The 26,640-nt window shown below is 38.7% G+C and overlaps 1 protein-coding gene across 6 annotated transcripts in view; it reads left to right on the forward strand.

Annotated features, from left to right (window-relative positions):
* The first annotated feature begins 1,454 nt into the window (after window positions 1-1,454).
* Window positions 1,455-26,640, forward strand: part of CD44 (CD44 molecule (Indian blood group)) — a 59,178-nt gene continuing 33,992 nt past the window's right edge. For 2 of the 6 annotated variants that reach the window (XM_057410927.1, XM_057410926.1), the window contains exons 1-3: window positions 1,456-1,664; window positions 22,364-22,529; window positions 26,277-26,413. In XM_057410927.1, the coding sequence (XP_057266910.1) occupies window positions 1,598-1,664; window positions 22,364-22,529; window positions 26,277-26,413 (370 nt within the window). In that variant the 5' untranslated portion in view covers window positions 1,456-1,597. Of the gene's footprint in view, window positions 1,665-22,363; window positions 22,530-26,276; window positions 26,414-26,640 lie in introns of all 6 variants that reach the window. The other 4 variants (XM_057410925.1, XM_057410928.1, XM_057410930.1 and 1 more) reach the window with 4 other exon arrangements.

A 26,640-nucleotide genomic window follows, 5' to 3' on the forward strand; every position in this document is an offset into this window, starting at 1 on the left:
GTTTTTTTCCTTTCTTTTAAAGCCATATGTTTCAAAAGAAAAACCAGCATATTCACTAAATAAAACATATTTTATCTGTAACTTCAAAGTTGCTAGCTTCTTAATAAAAAGGAAATATTTTCACTTTAACCATGTCCCATCAGATATCGTAGACTGTAGGAAAAGCCTGTTGGAACCTGTTGGTAAAAATTTGGCTGGTTGAGGAAAGGATAGCCAGCCATCTGTAAGTCAAGAGTCAAAGAAAAGGCAAAGTCCTGAAAACCTCTTTGTGTAAAGTTCTTGTGCCGGTGACTGGAAAGACCTGTCTGTATTTTTCCATTGTTTGTGTTAACAGAGATTAAAAATTAATGAGAAAATTCTTTCAAGTGGGAGGATCAACAAAATGGTAATCTGATATAGAACTACTCATTTCAAATTTGCTGAGGGAAACTGAAATCGGGGCATTACTGGCTGCCAGTCATCACCACATGCTGGTTGTTAAAGGTGAGATGTGCTGGCTTTGGTGATCCTTAACCATTTCGGGGCACACAAACCACTGTCACAACTCTGCAGCTCCGTCGAGAGGCCTGAGTGTGGAGACACCGCGAGAAATGGCTAAGGTACGGAACAGACGTGACTTTTGCTTGCCTAAACAGGTTTTGAGGTTTTCACCACGGATTTCATGTGGCATCTAGAGTCACACAAAACCCCGCACCGCAATGAATGTATGTCCCTTGGGAACTGACACGTTGTTTGAATGTCATACTGCTGTACGTTCTCATCCTGTTTCTCTGTTTTGTGAATTGTGAATCGGAGGAGTAATTCCTTCTGCACCTTATACCATCAATACAATAAAATACCAAGCTTAGTCCTCATTGTCCCTGCTGACACTGGCATTTGTTGGAGCACCCTGTGCAGAGAAGCCAAGGGCGGAATGGGCTGTGGGAGACTGAACTGCCTTGATTTACCTTCTGCAGTTTATCCTCCAGGAAAGGAAGATATACATTTTAAAAAGGTTCATTGCAGAGCAAGCATTTTGCTTGCTCTAAATTAAACAGCAAAAAAGAGAAAACAGTGAGATGGGACAAAATAACCAATATTTTGAGGAAACATCCAGTCAGTTTTAGATGCTTTGTTGGGCTTTAGAAAATCTAGTGCTTTATATTCACCTAGTTTGCAACAATGAGGAGATTGTAAGATGCAAGAGGGGAAGCTTATAAGAAGCAGTGCCTTTCTGAGCTAAGTCACAAGAGATTACACAAACTTTCCTGCAAGTGCAGTGAGTATAACCTCTGACTCTACTTGTGTAAGACGAGGAGGCATAGTGCCTCTTTAAAACTCCAGTGTGGCTGCTTAGTCAGTACTGGCTCCCCTCCTACACCCCCTTCTTCCACTGCTGGATTGAAGTCACACCCATTTTTTTTTTTTGCAATATGGGTGTGACTTTTGATGGAGCTCCCCCTCCCAGTTATGTCATTACTTCAGTTCCTTTGAATCAGAATAAAAAGTGCAGCAAACTTCAGACTCATTGACTGCAGGCTCAGTGAGCGTCGAGGCTTTTCCTTTTTGTGCAGCTTCCAAGGATCTCTGGTTTTTGCAAAACAGCTCTGAGAAAACAATGGCCAGTTTCTCCTTATGGGCAATTTTTGGATTGTGTTTGCTGAAGCTTTGTCTGACAGAAACACGTAAGTTTTTTATGAATTAAAACACTTATGGTTGCTAACAAGTTTATGTTTCTGACAGCAAGAGTTCTGCTAGGTAGCTAACAGCTTTCTTGTTCCTGTATAAAGTTTTATTATTTGTAAGAGTTACAAGAGATGTTTGAGAACTGTAAGCTCAGCTGTGCTGGTCTGTAACAACCTTAGACAGTTATGTATTGCTTGTAAAGGGCAATCCCAGATCTATAAAAAATGAATTTTAGATTGTTAAGTTTAAGGTAAGCACAAAAGTACATCAGTTGATTTTGACCAGTGCTGGTAAACCTCTGTTTGACAGCGTAACTGCTGTTACACACTTAGTTTGCTCCCACAGCCCCATCTCAGGCAGTAGAGAAAAGGGGGGGGGGGGGTGGGGGTGGGGGGTGGGGGGGGGATTGTGATGAATGGGGATGGACACACAGCCTCTGCTTCTCCCCCCTGGCATACAAGAAGTTCATTCTTTAGTTTACATGGACTGAACCAACAGTTAATCTGTACTGCATTTGGGCATAACCTTGCTGAACAGAAGCAAAACTGCAGTGATCTGTGATCGAAATCTGGAGAACTTTTATGCCAAGGCTGCTTGCTTCTGACTTCCTACCGTTTTGTTGGGGTTGACTGATGAGATTTTGGAACAAAGAGGGTTAGTAGTGACTGAAAAATTCAGTTGTTTGTCAATTAACTCTCTGTGGCTTGGTTATTTGCTTCAAACACTTGTATTTGAAAATGAAATATTAATGGGGGGGTGGGGGGAGAAGGGGATGTATGTCCAAAATGACAAAATGCTTTTGAAATTTCACATGGTGCAGTCTCAACCATGCTTGAGGGAAATGGCCATGCTTTTAACAGACTCTCCCTGCGACAGCAACTGCCTTGAGGCATTTTGTGGTTAGGGATAACAATTATCCTTCTACATAATTTTTCTACTCATCGGTGCCAGAAGTCTAACAAAATACATTTTTCATGGCCATTGTCACCCAAGGGCTCTGTGTGCATGTGTACAGTAAATATATTTGAACAGCATTTGTTTGAGCAGCAGTGGATACTTCTGGAATGGTTGCGGCACTGACGGGCTGTGAATGGGTGTGTTGAGCAGTTCCCAGCGCATCAGTGGTAGCTGAAGCATTCTCATTGCTTTTCTTTCTAAAATTGTCTGTCTGTTGTACCAAAATACTCTTGCTAAAATCAGGTATATGCATAAAGCCTTAGAGAAAGGGCAGGGGTAGTGTGGGCTAATAAAGTAAGTCTGAGATGTGTTTAAAACCTTGGCTTGGTCCAAGTCTGTATGCTGTATGAGTATTATAATTATTTGGTTACCGCCTGCTCAACTGATTTCTCCTTTCATGAGCTGCCAGGAACGTCCTAAAGAAGCAGGGTCTACCCTGACTCTGGGAGTAGTGCATTTTTACAGTAAGGCGTAGCAGAAAACCCCATCATCTACTCTTCAGCATAGTTACAAAAAGTATGTCAAACTTCACATATGCCCCACAGGGAAGTTTCTTTAGTGGCTTAGCAAGGTATTAGACTATAGCTACAATATGTTTTGGTTGGTATGCGGTACATTCCAGCATGACTTTGTAGTCAGTAATGACTTCAGAAGAGCATTTTATAGTGGTTTTATTTTCTTTCTTAAGCCAGTGACTTTGCTGTGGAGTAGTGGCTATTGCTGTTGGGAGACAGCTGCCTTGAAGACAAAATTCAGATCTAGTCCTGAATTGGAATTTTGATTCTTTTAGTACAGAATGTTGTAAAATTAGAAAGGACCTGGATTTACTGTTAATGTTATTATTAAAGAAAAGATGAGATATAGACAGCAGTAGAAAAACTTGTTCATTGTGAGTTCTGTACTGTTGTGACCATACCGTCACTGACACACGAGTGAGGTCTACTCATGCTGTTGCTGTGACTTTTGTTGTCTAGGGAGTGAAGATCCAGGAGGACATAAGTACTGACATCTTGGTTAATGATGATTCTGAGGGAGATTTTCTCCTGTGACCATTATGAGTTGTAAAAATATTTCTCTCAAAGTTTTACTTGATTGACTAAAAGTGAATCATAGAATTCTGACCCCCAAACTGGAGAAGCTGGAATAGAAATAGTAGTAAAGATGAAATGAAAAGAGGGAGAATGAGTCCACCAGCAGGAGGGAGGAGCTTAGATATTAGCACTGGAAAGGTTGCCAGAGTCTTGGCACGAGGTAAGACTTTTAAGACAGAGCTACTATAGCTATCAGTAAGTCACAAAGGAAGGGACCTGTCTGCCCCTTGGCTTGTATATTCATCATGAAAACTTGTAAATAAAGCAGTTTGAAGGAGTTTTTTGTTAATTTATTTTCACTTAGTCTTTACAGTGTGTATCTTAGCTGTTTTCCCAAAGCTGCAAAGTAACTAGACTTTAATAAAGTTCACCTGAACTTCCATCATTGTTTAATGGAATGGTTATGTGCCTGCCCTAGAAATACCTTGAATACACAAAGAACCAACAAACCATGGTAGAGGGTTATCTTACAATCTTTGGAGAAATGTGTGTTGATTCTTCAGTTACTGGTGCTCACCACAGTGTAGAACCATTACCTTAAAAACTGGAAGTCAGAGAAAGGCTTAGATACCATCATACAATTGAGAAAGAACTTTAAAAATTAAATGCTTTTGAAACCACTGGTAGCTCTAGCCAAGGTTAAATGAAATGTTCCCTCACATTTGGTGTGTCTCTCTTTCCAGAACATGGAAAGAAAGACAAATGACTTTAATAGGCTAGGACTTGAAGTATTAATTTTGCAGTTATTCGCTCAAGACCTAGCCATGCATGAGGTTCTACTGTAGCCAGAATGTTCCTGCAAGATGAAATGTCCTGAGATGCTCGTAGGCAGGTATGAACAGCAAAGAGAATCATGAGCTAAGTACTGCTAAAATAGTTGTAGAAAAAATTGGTTCTCAAGAATTTCATGAAGGGCTAATAAAATGCTTTCAGTGAAGGACAACAGACATTTCAAATTAAAGAACTTACAGAAGAGAACAGGAAAATATAGTGAGGAAAAATACAGATCTCAAAGGGATGTTCGGTGTACGGCAAGGAGCATGGTGAATTGCAAGAAGCAGTTAAAGTGAGTTATATAGACAGCATGAAGTCTTGAAGAATTTAAGTTAGAGAAGAAATCTGAAATGTATCCAAGCAAGAAACTAGTGTAAACCTCTGCAGACATTTCCACTAATATGGATAGCAACTGTCAGGAATGGGGAAAATAAATAAGGAATAAATAAAATTTAAAAAGATAGTAACAATCAAATCGATGTATAACAATAGTGGAGCCTACAAATGTGTGAAAAATTAGAAAACTTAAAAACTGCATTGCTGACATGACAGAGAAAGAAGCTCTGGTGAGCTCTGTGGGATACGGGTTAATTAAAAAGCAAAGGGCAAACAATGCAAGGTGGCAATGTTCTTGCCAGAGAAGAGATGGCATTCAGAGGGAGTGGCTAGACAGCAGCAGTAATTAGGTTTGAAAATAGGTTGCTAACAGACACTGTTTTTTAAGGACAGATTAGATAAGGACAGACTAGATGAACATCTTTAAAGGACAGTTTGGGTATTAGTGATTATGCTACAATCAGGTTGTCAGACAGAGTAGAAGGCCTTTGCTAACTCTACTTTTTCTTTGATAAAAGGATAATTTCAGTTCTGATTCTACTAGTAGAGAAGAAGGAAAAAAATATGTAGAACTTCTCATATAAGAAGAAAAGGATAAGTTAGCCCAAGATTTTTTTTCAGAACTCTAGAGATGCTATAAGAAAGTGTCTCCATTTGTCTGACCATCTCTGGTCGTCTTGCCTTGCATTTCTGTTCCTGCATTAATGGATAAGTGTTTGAAAATACAGACAACATAGATGATAATTCTCACCATCACATGACATGTATTCCATTATTTACAAAACACTGATAATTTTTTTGAAAGAGAACTCTATGTGAGAGCGAGGGAGAATGTTCTGCCAAACTGTGCCCTTAAGTTGCTTTTTGCAGGACTAAGATTAAACGTATGTAGTTACCTGTGAACTGAAACCTCACAGGATAATTGTGAAACAAACATGACCCACCACAGAAATCCTGTCTGCTTTGAAAACAATCCAACACTGTACTGGAACAATTCATAGTGTTCAAAGTACATGATATTTTAGCATCAGCTTGTAACTGAGAGCATGTCTTATCAAATTTCATTTTTTTCACCACTAAATTGAATTCTTAGACTAGAGAAGTTCAGACTTCCAACTGAAGGCCAGTAGAGTGAGAGGAGCAATACAGAGGCTGAGTTTCATAGAATAACAGAATGGTTTGAATTGGAAGGGACCTTAAAGCTCATCCTGTTCCAACTGCTTGCCAAGGGAAGGGATACTTTCCAGTAGACCAGGTTGCTCTAAGCCCCATCCACCCTGGCCTTGAGCACTGCCAGGCATGGGGCAGTCACAGCTTCTGTGGGCAACCTGTTCCAATGTCATGTCTCTGATATGTATGGTTACTACCATGCTAAACCCAGATCCACAGTCTATTTTGTTCTTTGCCTTTACCTGTAAAGGTTTCATTGTGCTATGTCTGGTGGTTTGGACTGTTCTCCAGTGGGTTGTCAAAAACTGTTGGTGTGAAGCCAGTTTGGAGCAGCTGCTAGTCATTCTCCAGACTAGACCAGAAGCTCATCAGCTGTTAACATGCAGTTGTTTCTCACTCCCTGGGAGGTAATAATCATTTTGAAGCCATCAGGCACTGTAATTATCAGTGACCATTATGGATGCTGCTAATAGTGGCGGCAGAGAAGATTGTGTCAGTTCTGAATGTTTATCAGTTTCCTCCCTGCCAAATCACAGGCCTCCCTACAGTTGCATCAGCAGCAATATCAGTAGCAGCTGACTGTGATTTTCCTCTCTTGCTCAGAGCTCATCCAGCCCAAGAGACGACAGAGTAGCTTGTCATATGAATGAGTTTGCAGGCAGCAATGTGAATGGCAGCTGAAAGAGGGGTTTTCCTTGGAGAATCTTTTCTGCCAGCCTGAAAGTTCAGCTAATTGAGATTTAAAGCTCAAACCTCCATGACTGTTTCCTGCCTAACGAAACCTGCAGTCATATTTGGAGTCTGTGCCTCCAATTAAGAACATAATTGAATTCTCTTTTGTACATTCTGGCTTTGGGACTTTCCAGTTCCTCTGCATGACAGCACTGGCTGCATTATATAATGCAGCAATCTTGTTTCAGTACAATAACCTTCAACCCTCATACTGTGAAACATTAAAAAAAGGAAAAAAAAAAACAAACCCAAAACAACAGAAAGGAGTTGAAGAATAATTCACAATTTTTGCAGTTGCTAACATGGAAAATCAAGCAACCATGTCAATTCAAAGTAAAAATCACAGAGGAGACTTGAATTTTACTTACATTTACAGTCTGAAAAATACATGGCTTCACTTTTCTTTTTTGTTCTGTCAATGACTGAGCCGGGTTCAGTAGCTGGAAGCCCCAAGAGACTCTGTTGTGTCTTTGCAAAGAAAAAGAGAAAAAAAAAGAGGGAAAAAATCAGACACGCAGCAGCTGTGTGTAAAACTTCTGTCTCTGTTTCTACTAATGAATTTGTTCCAAAAGCAATGTGAGATTGTTATAAAAGAGGTTGCCAGGGTACAGGCTGACAGCTGCCTAGGAATACAGCATTAGCCAGCAATCATGTACTGCACAGTTAATGTCTGTTTTATTAAATACCTGCTTTTGTAAATAAGAAGGTGCCTTAGACAGAACATATAATAGTAAAAGAAATTCTGTTGTGACATAGCCCTTGTTGATTATATATGTCTCACAGCGGCAGCGTGTCAGCAAAACAGGTTCTCAGAAGCGTATTTCCCTAGGGGGCTTTTTTATTGTTATTTTTGTTAATGGATAGGTGTCTGTAAAGAAGCAGGGTGTGGTATGTGTGGGTAGATGTAAAGAATAGTTTCTAGCAGTGTTCCCATACAAAAGTGAAAGGCTAACTAGAACTCAGCATACGGTCTATGGCCACCCAGGGCAGATGTAAATGAGCTCTGTCCAGGCAGCAAACAAGCTGCTGTCCAAATCTGGGTCTAAAATTCAACCACCAGTCTTAACTGGCAGCGTCTCTGAGGAAAAGTATCTTGCCATCTTATCAGGGAGGCTTATCAGCTAGGGATTGCTATCACACTTTCTAGAGCAGCATGACTGCAGCCCCCATGCCCACTTAAAACAGACTAAGCAAGCTGGCAGCTGCTCTTTCTATCACATGGAAATGCAATAGTCTGGTGATTGTGATGGTAGTGATTAGTTGTTTATCTGCCTACTCTTTGCCATCAGCCAACTCACATCTTATAGATAAGATGGAGTATCCCTATCACAGAATGAGAAGAGTAAAGCACTGACAGATACAGTACAGTGCTGATAGGGAGAGCCAGGTCTTCCTAACTCCATTCACGGTGCTCTGGTGATGCTTCTACATGAGGAATAGTTAACTGAGCAGGTTCAAGGGAAAGTAATATTGCCAATTATAAAGATGCATGATTCATTAATAATGAAGACACTGAGGGTGAGGCCTGAACTCATCTTAATGTTTTGCTTTCACTCACTTCCTTATTCTTCCTCCTACTGCTTGATTAGGTGTCCTCCATTTATTTACATGTCCTTTCCCTTTTCCATCATTCACTCAGGCATGCAAATGTAGAAAAAACCCACTCGGGCTAACGAGCCTTTATGTTCACAAATGTTTTGTTCTCCTTTCCTATGTATTGCTTACCTGTAAGTTAGACATATAGGAACATTTAGAAGATGTAAGTGAAATAATATGTATTCCGTGCAAATCAATTTCTCCAGTAACTGGAGAAATTTATCTGATAAAAATCAGATAAAACTTTTCTCATTTGCTCTGACCATTTTATCCTGTTTCCTTGTGTGTGTGTTATTTATACACACACTGAAGACTGTCATCTACATTCAGTTCAATAGTGCATGGCTCCTGTTAAACAATAGCGAATATGAAGTAAAGCTTTCTTAAAAAGTTCTTATTCAAGACTTAGCTTTTTATGATGTTTGAAGCTGTTTGGCAAATGAGAACTGACTTAAATCTTTTGTTCTACTTTCAGACTTCAAGAACTTAAAAATTAATGTAATTATAAACTGAAGAATAATGTCTTATGTTTAGTCAAGTTTCTCCTCTGTTTGAAGCAGTACTTTCTAGTGATAATTATCAGCTATCTTCTTGAGATCTTGGAGGTATTTGTAGATAAAGGCTTTATACTCTGAGAAAGCAGAGTGCTGAGAGACATATATTGATCAAGCAAGTCAGAGGAGGAGCTATCGTCTCTATCCTAAAGGTGGTCCACCTGGTCATGATGCCAGAAGGCCAATGGCCAGAACATTGCAAGTCCAGACAAGTTTGAGTGTCGAACCAACTATCTGTAACAAGGTGGTACCCAGCAATATCTTTTAAAAACCCATGCCTTCTTTTGAACAACTTTGTTTCTCACACTTACTCATTGTTTTTGTAGAACCACAGAATGGATTGGGCTGGAAGGGGCACTGAATCTCATCCCGGTGCCCCCCCCCGTCACAGGCAGGGACACCTTCCACTAGACCAGGCTGCTCCAAGCCCCATCCAACCTGGCCTTGAGCACTGCCAGGGATGGGGCAACCACAACTTTTCTGGGCAACCTCTGCCAGCGCCTCACCACCCTCACAGGGAATGAGCGTCTGCCTAATATCTCATCTCAATCTCCCCTCTGTCAGGCTAAAGCCATTCCCCCTTGTCCTGTCACTACAGGTCTTTGTCAAAAGCCCCTCTTCAAGTATCTTATCAGCCCCTTCAGGCACTGGAAGCTGCTCCAGGGTCTCCCTGGAGCCTTCTCTTCTCCAGGCTGAACAAGCCCAGCTCTCTCAGCCTGTCTCCAGAGCAGAGCTGTTCCAGCACTCACAGCATCTCCATGGCCTCCACTGGACTTGTTCCAACAGCTCCACGTCCCTCTTGTGTTGGGGGCTCCAGAGCTGGATGCAGCACTGCAGGGAGAGGTCTCTCTGGGACATCTGGCCAAAGCTGTCAAATAAATCTGATAGACTCTTGTCAGCCTTTACCTGATAGAAGGTTATATTTTACCCAGTAAAACTTCTGCTCACCAGCCTAGTCATTCTTAGATTAAATGAAATGTAGAGACCAAGTTCTTCCAAGAGACAGGCCTCAGAAGATTCTAATGACAAGAAAATTCTCATTAATATTTGTAACGATTTGGTTTTGATTTCAGCCTACTGCGTTGGCAGCTGGCTTATTGTCACTGTGTTCAGCATCGGGTGAATAGGGCAGGAGGATCCAGTGATTTCAGAAGATTGGTATTAAAAGAGTACCATTCTTATATTGCACTCACAAGAGTCACTTTGTGTTCTTGGGAGGAGCAAAAACTCTTAGCACAGAAAGTAAAAATACTTTTCTTGAAATCTCATTCTGAGGTTTAAACTTTCAAACTCTTCTTTTCCACAGTGTAATAAAATCATTCCATAGCCTTCCACCAAAGTGGATACTTGGTGGTTTGAGTTCATCACTGAATGGGCGCAGTACATTTTAGACATGCAGCTCTCCAATTAGTAATACTTGTATTAAGAAGTAATAACAAGCAGACATTGTGACCATGTGAAACAGCTTCCTACAGTGACTGCCTAGAGAGAGTCTCTTTCCTCTTTTTACGGCTTGCCTCAGAAAACATTTAAAGATGTTTGAAGATATAAAAATGATTCCAGCTAGTGAGAAAGAAGTGAACTGTCAAATATGCTCATAGCAGGTTTTTTTTGGTAGTCCTTTGGAATTCAGTGTTATTTAGCCCCACTTCACAGGTAGGGAAACGCAGAGAAAGCAAAAAAAGTCACCCAACAACAGACCTGTAAAAAGAACATGTTCTCCTGAGCCCTAGCCTGGTCTAATCAACAGGATTAGCGCCTCTTTCGGTTCAGTTTCAGAAAGCAGCTGTGATATTACACACAGGGCTATTTCAACTGAAATAAGCATTATTATTATTATTTTTCATGAGAAAAAAAGAAATTCTTGTGCCAGGACTGGTGCAGAAGTGAACAAGAGTGTAGAGGACTGGGAAGTGACAGAAAACTCAGGAAACTCTCTTCAGTTGCTAAATGTTTGGTAATCCATCAGAGACCCTGGCTGTGCAGTCTTTCAGCTGCATAATGCATATAAGAAAATCCACGTAAGAAAAGTTTCCTAATTTTTTAAACACCCTTACAAACCATTGTTCGCAGACCTGCACTGTATTTAGTAACAGTGTTGGTCAAATACCTTATCTGACTATTACTCATAGTGCTCAGGTCATTTCCCATTATCAACACCAGTCACAGTCATATTACTGCTGACTCACAGCAATTGTTAGGCAACTTATTAACACCTTTTTTCCACCCTTGACGTGGTACAAATATATATCCATAATGTTAGCCATAGCAACATGTCGGAATCCTAATACAAGTCTTTCTTTTGCTTTTTAACTCTACTGGTTTGGTCAACAGATTGCTATACTAGGAGATATCCCAGTACCTCCCACCCTTCCAAAGCAAACAGTTTTAAGAGTCAGATGAATTATCAGTGTTTTGGGAATTGATATAGTAATGACTGGTAGCAGATCATCTGGAAAAGTGATTCCACTCTGTGTAAGCTACTTCTGCTGTTCCTAAGAGAAATCTCTGATTTCTTTAAAGAACTTCCCACTTTTATTTTTTTGCAAGCATGTTATGAGATCTTACTTCTGATTTCAGAGTCCTTTACTATCTTGCTTTCTTTTTCAGCTCTGATACAAGCTCACTGATCTCAATTGGTGCTGTGTATACATGGTAATAATGGGACACACAAGACCAGTTTTTGCTTTGTTTGGTGTACTTGACAAGACAACTCAATGAGTTTTGCTTCAAAAATGTAAATAATTTCTTTGGGGGGTGTTTGGGGGGGAATCCTGTGGTGCCTTATTAATGATAAATTATCACCTGTTTAGGATTTTCTTTTTGTTAAGATGACTGAGTCCTGATTTGCTATTTGAATTGACCCTCTCAGAGTGAATCTGACATCGTGATTCTTTCCAATGTCATGAAACTCACCTTCATTGAGGTCTGTCACTGTGTGATCTGCCAAACACCAATTTAGTTCTGTATCCTTTTATAAATACAGTTTTATCTCATTAAAATAGAAGATTACTAGAACCAATGATCATCACAGCAAAAACACTGATTTCACAATGATTCCAGCACTTTTGGGAAACAATGATGCTTCCCTAATTGAGGATGATTATATGCAGACAGTAATGCGTTGCTCTTATGTACCTCCAACACCTAAATATATGTAGGATTTAATACAGTATTTAAATTCACAGACTATTAAGGCACGCTGTCAATGCCTCTTACCCATTCTTCCCTCATGCAAATGTATCTTCACTTCCTCTTGGGAGCTGTTCACTTTAAATAAACTTTTTTTTTTTTTTTTTGATAGGAAAAAATATAATAAACCCAAGACATGTAATTAGTCTCACTACAGTTGAGATAGCAACAGTATTGTGTACTTACTAATGTTAACTGCAAACTCTAGCTATTAAGCATGTCTTTATACTAAGCCAAATAGAAAATATTTGAAACTAAGACTGTAAGAATTATTCAAGAAATTTAACTGAGCATCTAGCTTGGGATGCAGCAAATAAAAAAGAAATGTTCATTTCATGAGTTTAATTTTTTTCAGTAGCGTGTAGTATGATTCCCAATTGCTCCTAAGACCACAATGGTTACCAATCCCTCTATTGAAAATATACTTGTGTCTGAGTACCTCTTTAATTTTTTATGGAGAGGAGCACATTGAGATTAACCCATTTTCCATATCTCAAACTGCAGTAGTTTCTACACACAGCTGAATAAGCAACTTTCATCTTTCGTTATTGCCTGTGAATTAGTCCCTTCAGACACCTTCCATGAGCTGTTCTTCAGAGAATTCTTTCTTCCAAGATTTTTTCCTTACTTTCTCTATCATATCCAGCATTTCTGGTCTCTTCAAAACACACTATTTGTAAGGTGTTGTGGATAACAATGACCAGACAGCACTGCTAGCAGAAGTTGCTTAAAATTCGTTACTCAAAAGCAGGATTTCAGTGTAACATCACAGGAAGAGTCAGATGCTTTTTGCTTAACCATTGATTCCAGTAAGTAACTTTCTCCAGTTTTTGTTTTTGGTTTGATTATTCATTGAGCAATTTTTAGGGCTTAGAACTCTTCCATATAACTCTTCATAATGCAGACGATACTATACCTTGTTCTGCTTTTCTGTGAAAAACACAAATATTCAAAAGTAACGTTTTATCCATGTTTAAAGCTGCAAAATTATGTAAAAAGGTTACAGCTATTTTCTTAATCTAAGAAATGTGAATTTAGTTTAAGCCATTGCGACTTGCATTACATTGGAGGTTTCAGCTCGCCAATCTGATTTGTAGCAGGCCAAATTCAATAGATTATTGGATAATATTTTGATCAATATTCAATTAACAATGATGATCCCTAATTTAAGTGTGAATATTGTGCTACATTCTACATTTCTGTAACGTACCTCTGTGTGAATTCGTGCATATAACTTCTACAAGAAGCTTGGGTTTCATCTCAATTTTTGCAAACAATGGAGAGAGGTTGTGAAAGAAACTGGAAATGAGTTCATCCACATTCTGGGGGAAGCTGAGTTTGGAATAAGTACTGATATGTCTCCTGTTTGGGCAGTCTTCTCCTGCCATTATTTGTTACTAGGAAGTCCACAGGGGTCATTTGTCCTTTGACATGTCTTGCATTGTGAGGCTTGTTCTAAGCAGCCTTCTTTTTAGTCTGTCTGCCATACTAATGTTATCTTTGTTTTAACTGGCTGGGGTTTAGCACTCTTAAAAAGATTCTTGGGGTTCCTTTCTCTGTCGTTTTCTTGTGAAGTGGACTCTTTAAAGTCAATAGATGTTCTACTTATTCAGCATCTTTTTTTTTCTCTTTTTCACTTTTGATCCTTGCTTACTTTTCCTTAATGAATTTATTATACAAAATGAGTTTTAAATCAAAATACCTTAAAAAAGGCTTAAAATTTAAAAACCTTATTAGAGATTTTCCTGTATAACTCAGAGGAAAAGAAGCAATACTAAAAGCATATGTTTTAGTCTAGAAATTGTTTAAAAAAAAAAAAATCAATATCATGTGAAAAACACAGTCAAATCAGAGCTGGTATTATTATTGAGTAGCAAATTAAAATTAAAAAGCTGTCATTTAATTGGACTTAATCATAGGTCTGATTTTGTGTTAATTTCTTATCTAAATAGCCATAGCACTTAAATCAGACTTCACATGACTTGTCAAACTCAGGTGGAAGCTGAATATATAATCTGTAAGAACACAATAAAATAACAAAGAAATAGTTCTTTGCTCTTACAGCATTCTTTATCAGTAAATCTAAAATTGCTTTATTAAGGAAGGTAGCTGCAGACTAAGGAGATAGAGAGAGATGACTTGGCTTATCCAGGTTACATCAGTGGGTAACTGACAGAGGAAGGAATACGCATAAGGCCCTTGGAGCTTCAGGCTGGGGTCTGCCTGCTTAGCAGCACTGTGTCTCACCTGATTTTATCCCAAGTGACTAAACGATTCGATTTCAGTGAATGAAAATCAGCTTCCAACTATTATTCACTAGCTTTGTTTCATGTGTGTTTCTTCACCTGGATTGCATGGAACTGATCCCAACTGATTTGCTTCATAGTCCCTGTTACTCAGCCTTTGGGGTTAGACTACTCATTGTACAGTCTGAAGCTTTCCTGGTATCGACAATGATGATATGTTTTCATCATCTTGAGGAGTACATATCTGATAACTGTCTAATTCCACATCTATGATTTCACTGCCTGCAGTTTTTCCGCTGAGATGCTACACAGCTGTACCATGTTCTAGTGCAGCCTGAAAACTGTCAGCTCATTTATGGATGAAACTATTACAAAAAGAATAATATTAATGTCAGCAGCAAGGAAGTTTATCGTATGTGATGACACTGTATGGGCTCCCTCAGGATGTTTACCAGAGCAACAGTTGCCAAGCAGATAAACTAGGTTTGGAAGATGCATTAGCAGACTTTTTTTTTTTCCTTGCTGCAGCAGCTGCTGAGGAATAAAACATGTTTCTTGTACTTACTTGCATTTCAAGTGACTCTGTGAATGCTTGATTCATTAATGGTGCCACACTCTCTCTTCCCCCCCCCCTACTTTTTAAAATTAGCAGCTAGTAAAGCTACCAGATTAAGAGACTGAACATTTTTGCCCATTGTTAGACACAGAGACAATGGCTTCCATGACCAGTAGCCAGATTTGTTAAGAAGAAAAATTTAGAAGGGAGTCAACAGCTTGAGCTTTGTCTTGCATCCCATTTCCAATGTGCACTTACTGAAATAACACAGAAATGTGAGGAATACTTGTTAACATTTGGTGGAGGAAGGACATCCTACTATAGTGTATCCCTCTCTGGCTGCTGTATATCCCCATCCTACTGCTGTGTATCCTGTTTCCTTTTCATTTCAGAGACTCATTTGAGCCCACTTGAATCACAGGGATAGCATGGCTATGTCACAACTTTTTTTGTAATTAAGAGCATACAGGAGGGTGAGGAAGCTACTATCTTACTTGCCTTTTCAGCCCAAATTACTAGGTACACAAATATAACTGGGTAGTCGGAATGGGTTTGGCACAACTTCAAAGGAAGGTCTGATTTTGTACCTTTAGATCTTTGGAAAGACATCAGTTTTCTTGTCACCACACCCAACTCCTGAGAATATGTTGTCTCTGTTTATAGCAGGCACTCCTTGCAGCAAGCAGGTAAATTCCTTTTAAATTGTTTTTGTATATTTTAAAAAGCTAGGTGTGCAGAGATTTCCCCTATTGCCCTCCTCCTACCCTCCCGCTACCCTGAATATCAGTAATCTAATATGGATATAACTATTGGGCTTTTTCTCTCCCAGGAAAATTTTCAAGACTTAGAACATCTTCCTACGCCAAACTGAAATGAAAATATGAAAACAAAAATAATCTACAGTGAAATTCTGGACTGCGTTCTTTTACAGCCCAATTGTATTGCAACCATGTAAACACACTTAACTTTCTGAAACTGATTTATTTTACTTTGTACAAACTAAGTTTCAAAATGAAAGACAGTTACAAATTGACAAAACCCTTATTTTACTTAAGTATCCACAGGGGATACTCTGAAAGCCAAAAATATACACTTTATTCCCACTAAATCTGGAAATGTATTTCCTAACAATAATTTTGGGTTTCACAACTTGGCAATATCCCAAGCTTGATTCTTGGTGCTTTTTTGTTGTGATGGTAGAGGACTGCAGCCTCATAGGCACATGCTTGCTTAACTCATGTGGATCCTGCAAAGTCTAACTTCTAAATTTTGATCAGTGTGCAGTCATCCCTGTTTAAAGTCCAATTTTCCCAACACAATTTTCCTTTCCCCATCAAGCCCTGAGGGATTCAGTACAGGTGTGTTTTAATGATGTTGACGCGTGTCTATTAGTGACTGTGGCCGGGATTAGTGAATCATTTTACATAACCTAGAAAACGGCTACCCAGTGGTTTTTCATCATGGCTGACCTGGGCTTTAGTCCAACAACTGACATAAAGGTGGAAGCCTTTGTATCCTATTACAGTTGTCTAAGCTGTAAATTGCTTTAGTGAATGGTTCTACTAATAGCCTCTAAAGAAACGGTGCTCAGCAAATAGTAATGCCATCCAGTCCCCTGTGTGCTGTAGGTTATCTGCTAATTACTGGATGATATTTTTGTACATTTGAGTTCTCCCACATGTCAAAATAGTGGAAATTGGGCCATCTTACTACATCTGTTGACAAAAAATATCTTGGATCCTGAAATGTTTCATGAATCCATCCCATATGAAATTTTGTATTCAGAAGGCATTTCCTCTAGTCAGCAGTAAAATATGCACTCTTATTTAGCCGTGAAGTTGTTTTCCTGAGAAACATTTAAAAAAACACCTATATCAACTGGATATAGGCCTGAACTGAGAGTTGTGATCTGACCTGTCCAGACTTCCTCAGACCTTAGGGCTCATATGGCCCAAATTCTAGATTTGCCTGGAGAGGAACCATAGTTACTAGGAGTCTCTTTAAATGGGTGATAATCTGTTTCAATATACAGCTTTTCTCTACTCCATTACTAGCATGCTGTAAAGCAGATGCTAATATTAACAATGTAGATATGACTGCTCCGGTAATGGTTACTCCTGTTTAGAATTGTCAGTACAAGATATTTTATCTGTGATTACAAAGAAACATTTACCTATGTGTATTTGCCTAGAGCTTGAGATCTGTTTAATAAATTTAGAACAAAGTTCTTCCAATAAATGTAATAACTATATTCTATTAAAACAAACAGAGAACAAAAAACTTTCTGCACTGTCAAACCCCTAGTTCTGTTCCTGTTTCAGCCCCAGTTTATCACATCCTGGTGGCCTATCAATCATCTTGAACCACAAACCGAAAAGGAAAATCCCCATGTTAACAGCACACCAACATTTCCTGTTGCCATGCTGCGGTTTTACCAAGAAGTCTGTTAGCAGCCTTGTGTCTAAGTATTCTTCTACAGTTTTCTTGTTTAAGGAGGCAGGATTTTGTAAATCTTTCACTTCCTTTGATGTGTCTCTGCAGTTTTTAGACTAACAGGTTGTTTTTTTTAACATAAGACAGCATCCATCTTGAGAATAAAACCACCAGGTATTGTCTCGAAAGCAATGAAAAGTAGGGAACAGTGCATGAAACATCCATATATTGGATCAAATATCTTTCTGGAAAATCGACTCCGATGGGAAGAGTTAGCATGAGTCATTATGCGTAAGGGCTGCAGAACCAGGGTGGAAATAGAGATTGCACCTGGTCTCTCACTGTGACAGCTTCTAACAAGCCTCTAGTATTAATAATCAGGGTGTAACTCACACTTTCATGAAAGGACAATGCTCTATAGTCTGTTTCAGCTGATTCTATTACACCAGTATGCTCTAGTGTGCAAATTGCTGTGGCACTGGAGTTTGTGATTTTGACTGAAAAGTATTAATAGAGCCTGTTTCAGATCCATGAATAGCAATAGCAGGGAAAGGCTTACATGCAGTTGGTTCAGACAGAGCACCAGAAATCCCAGGGCAGAGAGGGAGAAATGTCCAGTGCAAATGTTAACGTTCTCCATGCTTGTAAAACTCAGCGCAGGCTTAGGGGCATTCCACAGCTGTGGGTTGAGTCACCCAAATCCCATGGTCTGGATGAGAATAATGATGACAGCGCAGGCATGTCTGGTGCTTCTTGCCTTCTTTGAGAGCTATTATTAAACAAGTTTGTCTTTCAGCTCCAGTGAACGATGTGGGTGTCCGGGAAAAATCACAGCTTGTCAGCCCCCCTAAAGCCTAACTAAAGCTGTAAGAGGGGGAAGAAGGAAAGGTTTCAGTGCTGTTTGTGAGTTCACTCTGAATCAGCTCCTCTGAAACTTCAGGAGGGTTGAAGGGATCTGTACACATGGTGTGAGTTTTGCATTGCCTTGTCTCTTGAAACAAACTAAAAAATCCATCTTTTGCATAACTATGTTAAAGCCGGCTAAATAACATCAACATCAAATTAATGGATTTGACCTTCCCGTACGAAGGGAAAAGGTGGAATATGTATTTAGATTTGGATTTGGCAATCATGCTTATTCCTTAACTTAAAATTAGTCTAGAAACCTCAGCATAGAAAAAAAAAGAATTTAAGGTGTTAATTTAGACTTCATCTTCTATTTTTATAAGCTTTGTATTGATATGACTGGAAATATCTTAATTCAGTTAAAGGTCCTCATTTTCTGGATGTTAAAATATGAGACCATAAAGTAAAAACTCCTGGTTCTCTGGCAGATCTGTGCAGTAGGCTCTGCATCTGTATTTTGCCATTTTTAAAATGTGTTAATTGGTTGTCTTCACAGAGGCAATGCTGGGTTTATGCAATTTGCTTAGACTGTGAAATATCATGTGAGTTTTACGTACTGCTGTAGTTCTTTTTCACACTCACTGCTTCACGACCAGCATGTCTATACTGCAGCAATGTTACAAGCATTTTTAGTAGTAGAAGATATAATCAAAGTAAAAACAAAGCATGCTGTCTCAGCTTTAATTTAGGGCAAAGGGCCAACTAATTGGATGGCCTCAAACCCAGTGTTAAGAATTGAATTGCCACATTTTTGCCCAGGTTTTCCTGGACACACATGCGCATGAGCAAAGCTTCCTGTGTATGCACACAGTGAAGTTGATCAGCATATGTGCAATAAGCCTGATACGTCCTAATTCACCCCTGTCCTGGTGTACAGTATGTATGCTGTACAGCCAGGCTGAGCATTTCCATAGAAAATATACGTGCGTGTAACTGTAGCCCACAAGTAGTTCCATGAAGTCTATTTGTATAAATAAGCTTATTTATTTTCAACAATTGGAGTGTAAAGAATTAGGTGCCCAACAGGTGGGATTTGGACTATGACTGGATCTCTGGATGGTCATGTAGAAATGTTGTAGCTTTTAAAACCATGAGTAGGCTGAGGCTTGATGACAGCTGCATCAAATTCACTCAAAAAAGTTAACTTCACTTAATACTTCAGTGTATCTGGAATGAGCTGTGAGATTTGGCTGCAACCCAAAACAAGTGGATGTTGCATTTTCTTCAGAAATTAGCCTAAATTTATTGAAAGTTATGTTGATGTGCCAAACAAATCTAGTCCCAAAAGTCACTGAGCTTGTTACTTTTCATTTATCAAATAGATCTTTGTGCTCTGATCCCAAACTTAATATGAAGTCTTGGGCTTCATGGGGTATGTTTAATTACTAACAAATTGAGGTCTGCCTAGTTCTACAGGGAAGAGAGAATCAAGAAGGGAAAACAGAAGAGAAGCCTTTTTCCTGTCTAGGTCATTTATGTTTAATATAGCTACTGACTGGACACCTTCCAAATAATGTCAGGCTTTGAATATGGAACATTTGGAGCCAAAGTAGAAGTCACTCACATGGCAACTTTAAGAGCAGCTCTATCCCACAGCACTAGTTGCGGGCCATATCCTTCTACGCAGAGTAGCTATTTGTTGTGTTGTCTCAAGAAAACATCTATTGGGATCTTCAACCTCAATGTCTGTTGACTGTACTTGTGACACTGTGTACACGTGGCAATGTTTTTTGGGTATGTGGTGTTGTTCAGTGAGGAGTGTGGCTGCAGAAGGTCTCTAGTCCTTCAGCTGGACCCAAGACCAGTGCTGTGCACGTCTGTGCCTGACACTTGCGGAAACAGCATGACTATTACAGAATTGTGTGTGGGAACTTGCTGAGACTGTCAGTTTGTGTTAATCCACCAGCTTCTCCTCAGACTGTGAAACTCAGACCTGTTGCAAGACATTAAGTCTTTCAGGAAAGAAAAATGTATTTGTTAGCGTCCTCTTGCATATGGGGATGCTAACAAATGAGGTTCCTCATTCTTGCCTTCAAAGCCTCTCATGACATTTCAGAGAAATTTTAATAGAATTATTTTTCCCTGGAAGAGAAGAGCTTTTTCAAATAAAGGCATTTTGAGAAAACATGTTAGTCTTGCATAAATTTTATAAAGCTAAAATTTATGTCCTCTTGACATTTTTTCATACCATGATAATAAAAATGCTAAGAACCGTAATCAAGATGGTTAACCAGCTATGAGATGTATATCAATTTTGTCTACATTAAATGTTTTTGTCAGCCTAAATAATTGGGGAGCAGGTGGGAGAAGAAGTATTTTTTTGGCTTCTTTTTGTAGAAAGGCAATCCAAGTAACCATAATGATCAATTCTGTTGCCCATGATAGAAGTATTTAAGATTGGATGCACAGCTTTTGAGCTCCTTTGGATAAGCAGTCATCAATATTATCAGACTTCTTGTTATGCTGCAAATAATGGTTGTCTTCTCACACACCATACAGTCTGGTATTTTCTGTCCTTGATCGTTTCCTGTTACCTGTAGAAAGGCATGTTCCTTGCAGTTTACACTGAGCAGATATGCTGTAGACTGTATAACCTCAGTTTATCGAAGAACAAAGACAACTGAAGGAAGAGTGTACAACTTGATTGCTGTTACGTGCTTTTATATCTATACTGTAGAAGAAAGTAGGCCATCAAGCAAAAATGGCATTAGGAGAGTTGCTTGTTATTTATATAGAATGTGTCAATGCAGATGTGCATGAATTGCATTTCAAATATTTTAGGAAAACAATTATTATATGGTACCTTTTATTTCAAATAGATGATATAGACACCCCTTTTTAATATTTGGAGAAGACTGGTCTATTTTTTTCCTTTTTTTGCACTTGGAACTTCCATGAAAATTAAGATAAAAATGAGTCATGTTCCTCTTCACTGGGTATAACAGGCTACTGCAATTAAGTGTGCTTTGCACTTGTAATTCTAGTCTGGAGCTGCAACCACTTATTTCTCTTGAGGGAAAGGTGGGGCAGGAGCAAAATTAATTCACATTACTTTGAAGAATCCTGATCTTTCCCTGTTTTCTCCACACGATTGCTAATTTTATTATTATTCACTCTTTCTTAGCTGTTCTTGTTAAAAAAAAATATAAACAAATGTTTACATTTTTTTTCTCTCATTTTACTTAGTCACAGGCGTTCCTTGCATTATATTGTTTTCTCACAGTTGCATTCTGCAGGCAGTATCTTTCCAACTTAAAGATTAATGGAGTGTGATCTCTTCAGAGCTTCTAGCCCTTATGCCTTTCAGTCAGTGTCCATAGTGAATCATATGAGGTACTTCCCTCCTGTAGGCATTGCAGGTACTGCTTGTTAAGGGTTCCCAGGCCGAAGGCCAGAAAACAAATTGCACATTGTAACTATGGAACCTAAAACTTTTCTTTATTCAATAATTTTATCCTTATCCTGCTTACTATTGAAAGTTACTTCTATGTGCAAACCTTTAGAGTATTACTAAATTAAAATTCATCTACTTCAGAATATCTTTGCAACTTGCTTAGTTTTTGTCTCAGGTAGATCATACAACATCAAACCAATGCAAGCTGTCTCCTTTTGTCTAGCTAGTAATGTTGCATGAACTGGTTCTGAAACTGGGGATTGACATATGTATTTATTTAAAAGGATTCATTGTGAAGGGATCATAATAAGATAATTAAAGAACCTTATGAACATAAAGGCTCTGATTATACAACATTTAATCTTTAAAAAATTCTGTAATGAATAAAATATTTTGTTTTCAAATACATTTGAATATTCAGTTAGTTTTACAGTAATGTGGCTGCCAAGACTTTCACGTGTCATTGCATCTTCTGCACTTTATTGTTACTGATATGTTAAAAGTGCTAGATACCTAGCAAAAACATGTTGTGTTGCTAGTTTTGGAAAGGCCTGAAGATTTGGCTTGTATCTCAGCCCAAAGAAGGGGAGCATGAGGAAGGTTGAAGGTGCTAGTGCTCTCTCTGAACAAATCAGTAGCTGCTACTTGTTGCTGGTCTGCATTGAAAGCACTATACTTGAAAATAAATAATTTCCAGGTATTTAGTGAAGTATTGAGTCCAACAATTTGTAATTACTTTTTTCCTTTTCTTTTGATAACAGAGTTCAACGTTAGTTGCAGATATGGAGGAGTTTTTCATGTCGAGAAAAACAGTCGTTACAGTCTCACACGATCTGAAGCAGTTGAACTCTGCAGAGCTCTCAACAGTACCTTATCAACACTAGAGCAGTTGAAGAAAGCTCATGAACTTGGATTTGAAACTTGCAGGTAAAGAAATTCTTGAAAAAGTAGTATGTCATCTCAAGTCCCTCCATCCGTGCTATTGTGTTATAGTTACAGTCGTCTTTATATAGATGTTAGTAATGGCTGCACCAGTCCTCAAGTAAATTATATTCTGCGATGAGCAAAACATCTTTGTGCATGTGTATGTTTGCTCTGGGTCCAGTAATAAGTACATCCTTGATTGCATATACATTTTAACAGTTGTTTTTAAAAACTCATTTAGATTTTTTTCTGTAAGAGGTTAATATATTAATATTAATATATTAATATATTAATATATTAATAACAAAAGATTGACAATATAAAACCAGTTAGGAAATGTTCAGATCACGCTGTATTGCTGAATAATTGATAAGATAAGCATAAATAAAGCATTTATGTTTTTAATGATCCAAAGTAAGGTCAAAGACTGAAGGTGGCATATACAGCATAGGGAAATCTGTCAAGGAATAGTAAAAAGCATTAAGTGGCAATGCGAGGGGTAAGCTGTGGACATCACAGTGAAAAAATGGTCACAGTACTAGTGCATTCTTACAATCCGTGAATGGAGAAGTTTCAGAAGACAGCAATAAAAAACCCAAAACCATATTATGAAGTGACTTGCCCTCTGTAATTAATGATGTATAGGCCAAAAAATATGCATAATACAGACTCTTCAGTTTAGCAAAAAATAACTCCAAGAGACTGGAAGCTACAGAAAATGTTGTGTTACAAAAATTGAGTATGAATACAACAAAATATGTAAGGCTAATAATTATTGGCTGAAACCATTTAAAAGGGCTGTAGCAGAATTCTTTGTCACACCAGATTTCATCAAAATGAAATATTTTCCTCAAGGATGCTCTCTGTTCAAGCATTAATCAGGTCAGGACAGTCCTATAGTTTGTAAATATGTCAAAATAGATAATTATGTGGTCTTGCTTTGCAAAATACGTAGCACATTTATCATGCAAGTCATCTTAAGGGTTCATATGCAACAATGAGATTGATCTCAGCTGCAAATTTGAAGTTTTGTTTGTTATTTGTGGTTTGGTCTTCTGTTGTTTGGGGATTTTTTGTTGTTTTTTTAATCAATAATGAAGATTCATGTTGGCAAACCATTAGACTTGAAAGAAATTTCAGTAGATTTGCAACTTTATTACAGTCCAAAATAAACAGCAAATATAGAGAAATGGAATTTATCTTCTGACTGGAGTGGAAAATTTCAGTGGACATTTCTCCAAGACCTCAAGGCTTCCATCCTAATACCATAAGAAATAGGGCTAGCTTAATACAACTTGTAACTATTTCCCATGAATCATTTCATTCCAGTTCTTTCACATGAATTTTCTCTCTCACTGGCTTACAAGCCCTTGAGAATAGAAAAAAGCTCCTTTCAGATTAATAGTATCTATACAAAGTAATTTTAATCATGGAAAAAATGCATGTGCAGTGCCTTGAAATAATTTTAACACATTTAAATATCATACACATAGCACATTCATTTTCACAAGCATTATGCCCTGCACAGTAGTGAAAGAGGCAGACAAAAGTGCCAAGGAAGAATGGACAGAAAATTATCTGAAGAGTCTCCCATGAGAAGTGGGAATGATATTTAAAATAGCACTACATACAAACTAGAGATGATTCTTTACTCTGAGGGAAAACTGCTGCCTAACACAGCAAGCATGTTCTTTCTCTAACATTAACATATGAACATACTGAATTGTTCAGTGTTACAAAACATGTATAGAATCATAGAATGGTTTGGGTTAGAAGGGACCTTAAAGCTCATCCAGTTCCAACCCACTGGCACAAGGCAGGGACACCTTCCACCCAGTTGCAGACCAGGTTACTCAAAGCCCCATCCAGCCTGGCCTTGAACACTGCCAGGGATGGGGCAGCCACAGCTTCTCTGGGCAACCTCTGCCAGTGTCACACCACCCTCACAGGGAAGAACTTCCTCCTAATGTCTTATCTCAATCTCCCCTCTGTCAGGTTAAAGCCATTCCCCCTTGTCCTGTCACTACAGGCACTTGTCAAAAGCCCCTCTCCGGATTTCCTGATGGCCCCTTTAGGCACTGGAAGCTGCTCTAAGGTCTCCCGGGAGCCATCTCTTCTCCAGACTGAAGAAGCCCAGCTCTCTCAGGCTGTCTCCACAGCAGAGCTGCTCCAGCCCTCGTAGCATCTCCATGGCCTCCACTGGACTCGCTTCAGCAGCTCCACATCCCTCTTGTGTTGCTGCCCTGGAGCGGGATACAGGACTGCAGGGAGGGGGTGTTTCACTAGAGCAGAGTGGAGGGAGAAAATCCCCTCCCTTGATCTGCTGGTCATGCTCCTTCCAATGAAGAGACTATGGATCAAATCCTTACTAGCCTAGGGGTAGAGATTTCTAGTGCTAGCAGTTATAAGTACTCTGCAATGTGGAAAGTCTTTTCTGAAGTTAAAATATAAAGACACTTGAAAGAAGGAGTACAGGGAACTGTTTGGTTTTTTTTTTTTCAGTGAGGAACTGCAGTTTTTGTTAATATTGCAATTCTCCCTAATTCACAGTTTAGCAGAGGACAGATTTAGACACGTAAGACATGGAGATAGGATTTCTTCCTCCCTTCCTTCTGGCCAGCCCTCCCACGCTCTTACTTTCATTTGCTGATCCTGTGCTAGAAGTCCTTGTCAGTAAGGCTAGGCTCATATCAAGCTTGAGTAGATGAGAAAAAATATACTGCATGTAATCATCAAAAGACATGTGGAATGGTGAGTGAATAAGATGAATCAACTGACTATAGCACAAATAAGCAATTAATGGATTATGAAGTGCCAACATCATAGTCTTCCTTGGAAATGTAAAGCAGTTTATAATTCCACCCAGAAGAGTTTCAGAGTTGCATGTTTTTAGACATGTCACTGGAACGGGGCTCACAGATAGAAAACCTGCAAAGCTATGAAGTTTGCTCCTCCCTGATAAATTATGACACTCAAGAAGTCAAACTAAACCCAAAGCAAACTCCAGTTCTTGTTACCATTCTATCACACCTCCCAGCTAAATACATTGGAATTAATCAGGTATTACAGGATTGCGAAATAGTAATAACGCATTGTGCATTATGTAGCTGGGTTAACCGCAGTCTTCACTGAAATATATCAGTTCTGTACACAATAGCTGCATTGTTTGACTGAAAGAAACAGTGGCTAAATGAGTGTTGTATCTGAATATTTTACTAAGCTGTCAGCTTTTGCAGAAAGTGATGTGTCTTTCAAACAATTTCTAAATTTGCTCAGGTAGAATAAATCAAGCCCCCAGCATTTCTGTGTGACATGTCACTGAGCAGTATGTTATGCTCAAAACAATGAAAATGCGACTCCCTGAAAAAAGCACAAAGCCAGTCTTTAGTGTCAGGTAATACAGTTTCAAGTTGTGTAAAAAGTGTACTTGCTTTCCAGTCCTCACTTTCAGTGCCTTGCTCTGGAACTGATCATCCTAGCTAATAAAATGCTCACTCAGTTAAAGTGGGTTTAGCTCTAGAAATTGCATGCAAAATGGTGTTGAGTGATTGTAGTTGTACAACTACATGTATAACTACATGTGAGAAAGGAACACCCTTCATATATAAAAAGTATGAATAAATGCATGCACTTCTAAGAAAAATAATGTAAGATAAAATAACGGCTTCTTCTTCATGTTTGAGATATGTAGAGCACTTCTGCCACCTATTATAATATGTAATATGGTGTATATTCCTCTGCTCTTCACAGGTATGGTTTTGTAGTGGGGTATGTTGTTATCCCACGAATCAATCCCTATCATCTTTGTGCAGCAAATCACACTGGCATTTACAAACTTTCAGCAAACACAAGTGATCGGTATGATGCATACTGTTACAATGCAACAGGTGTGTATATGTTTTTTATGACATATTAGCTAAAACATATAATCTCCTACTTAAGGTCCTGGAATGAGATCTTCTGGGTTAAATATCATCTGGTTTTCAGCTGAGAAGAAATACATTTTGTCTGCCTCTAGAAGAGTGTATCTATAATGCCAGCAGTGCATTTGACCAGTTTTGTCATTAGAGTGTTTTGAACTAAACTATTTTCTACCCCTAGGACTTAACTTAGT

This window comes from Pezoporus wallicus, unplaced genomic scaffold, assembly GCF_028554395.1.
Source record: "Pezoporus wallicus isolate ANWC-B61680 ecotype Strahan unplaced genomic scaffold, APGP_CSIRO_Pwel_v1 contig_5958, whole genome shotgun sequence".
Taxonomy (NCBI): Eukaryota; Metazoa; Chordata; class Aves; order Psittaciformes; family Psittacidae; genus Pezoporus; species Pezoporus wallicus.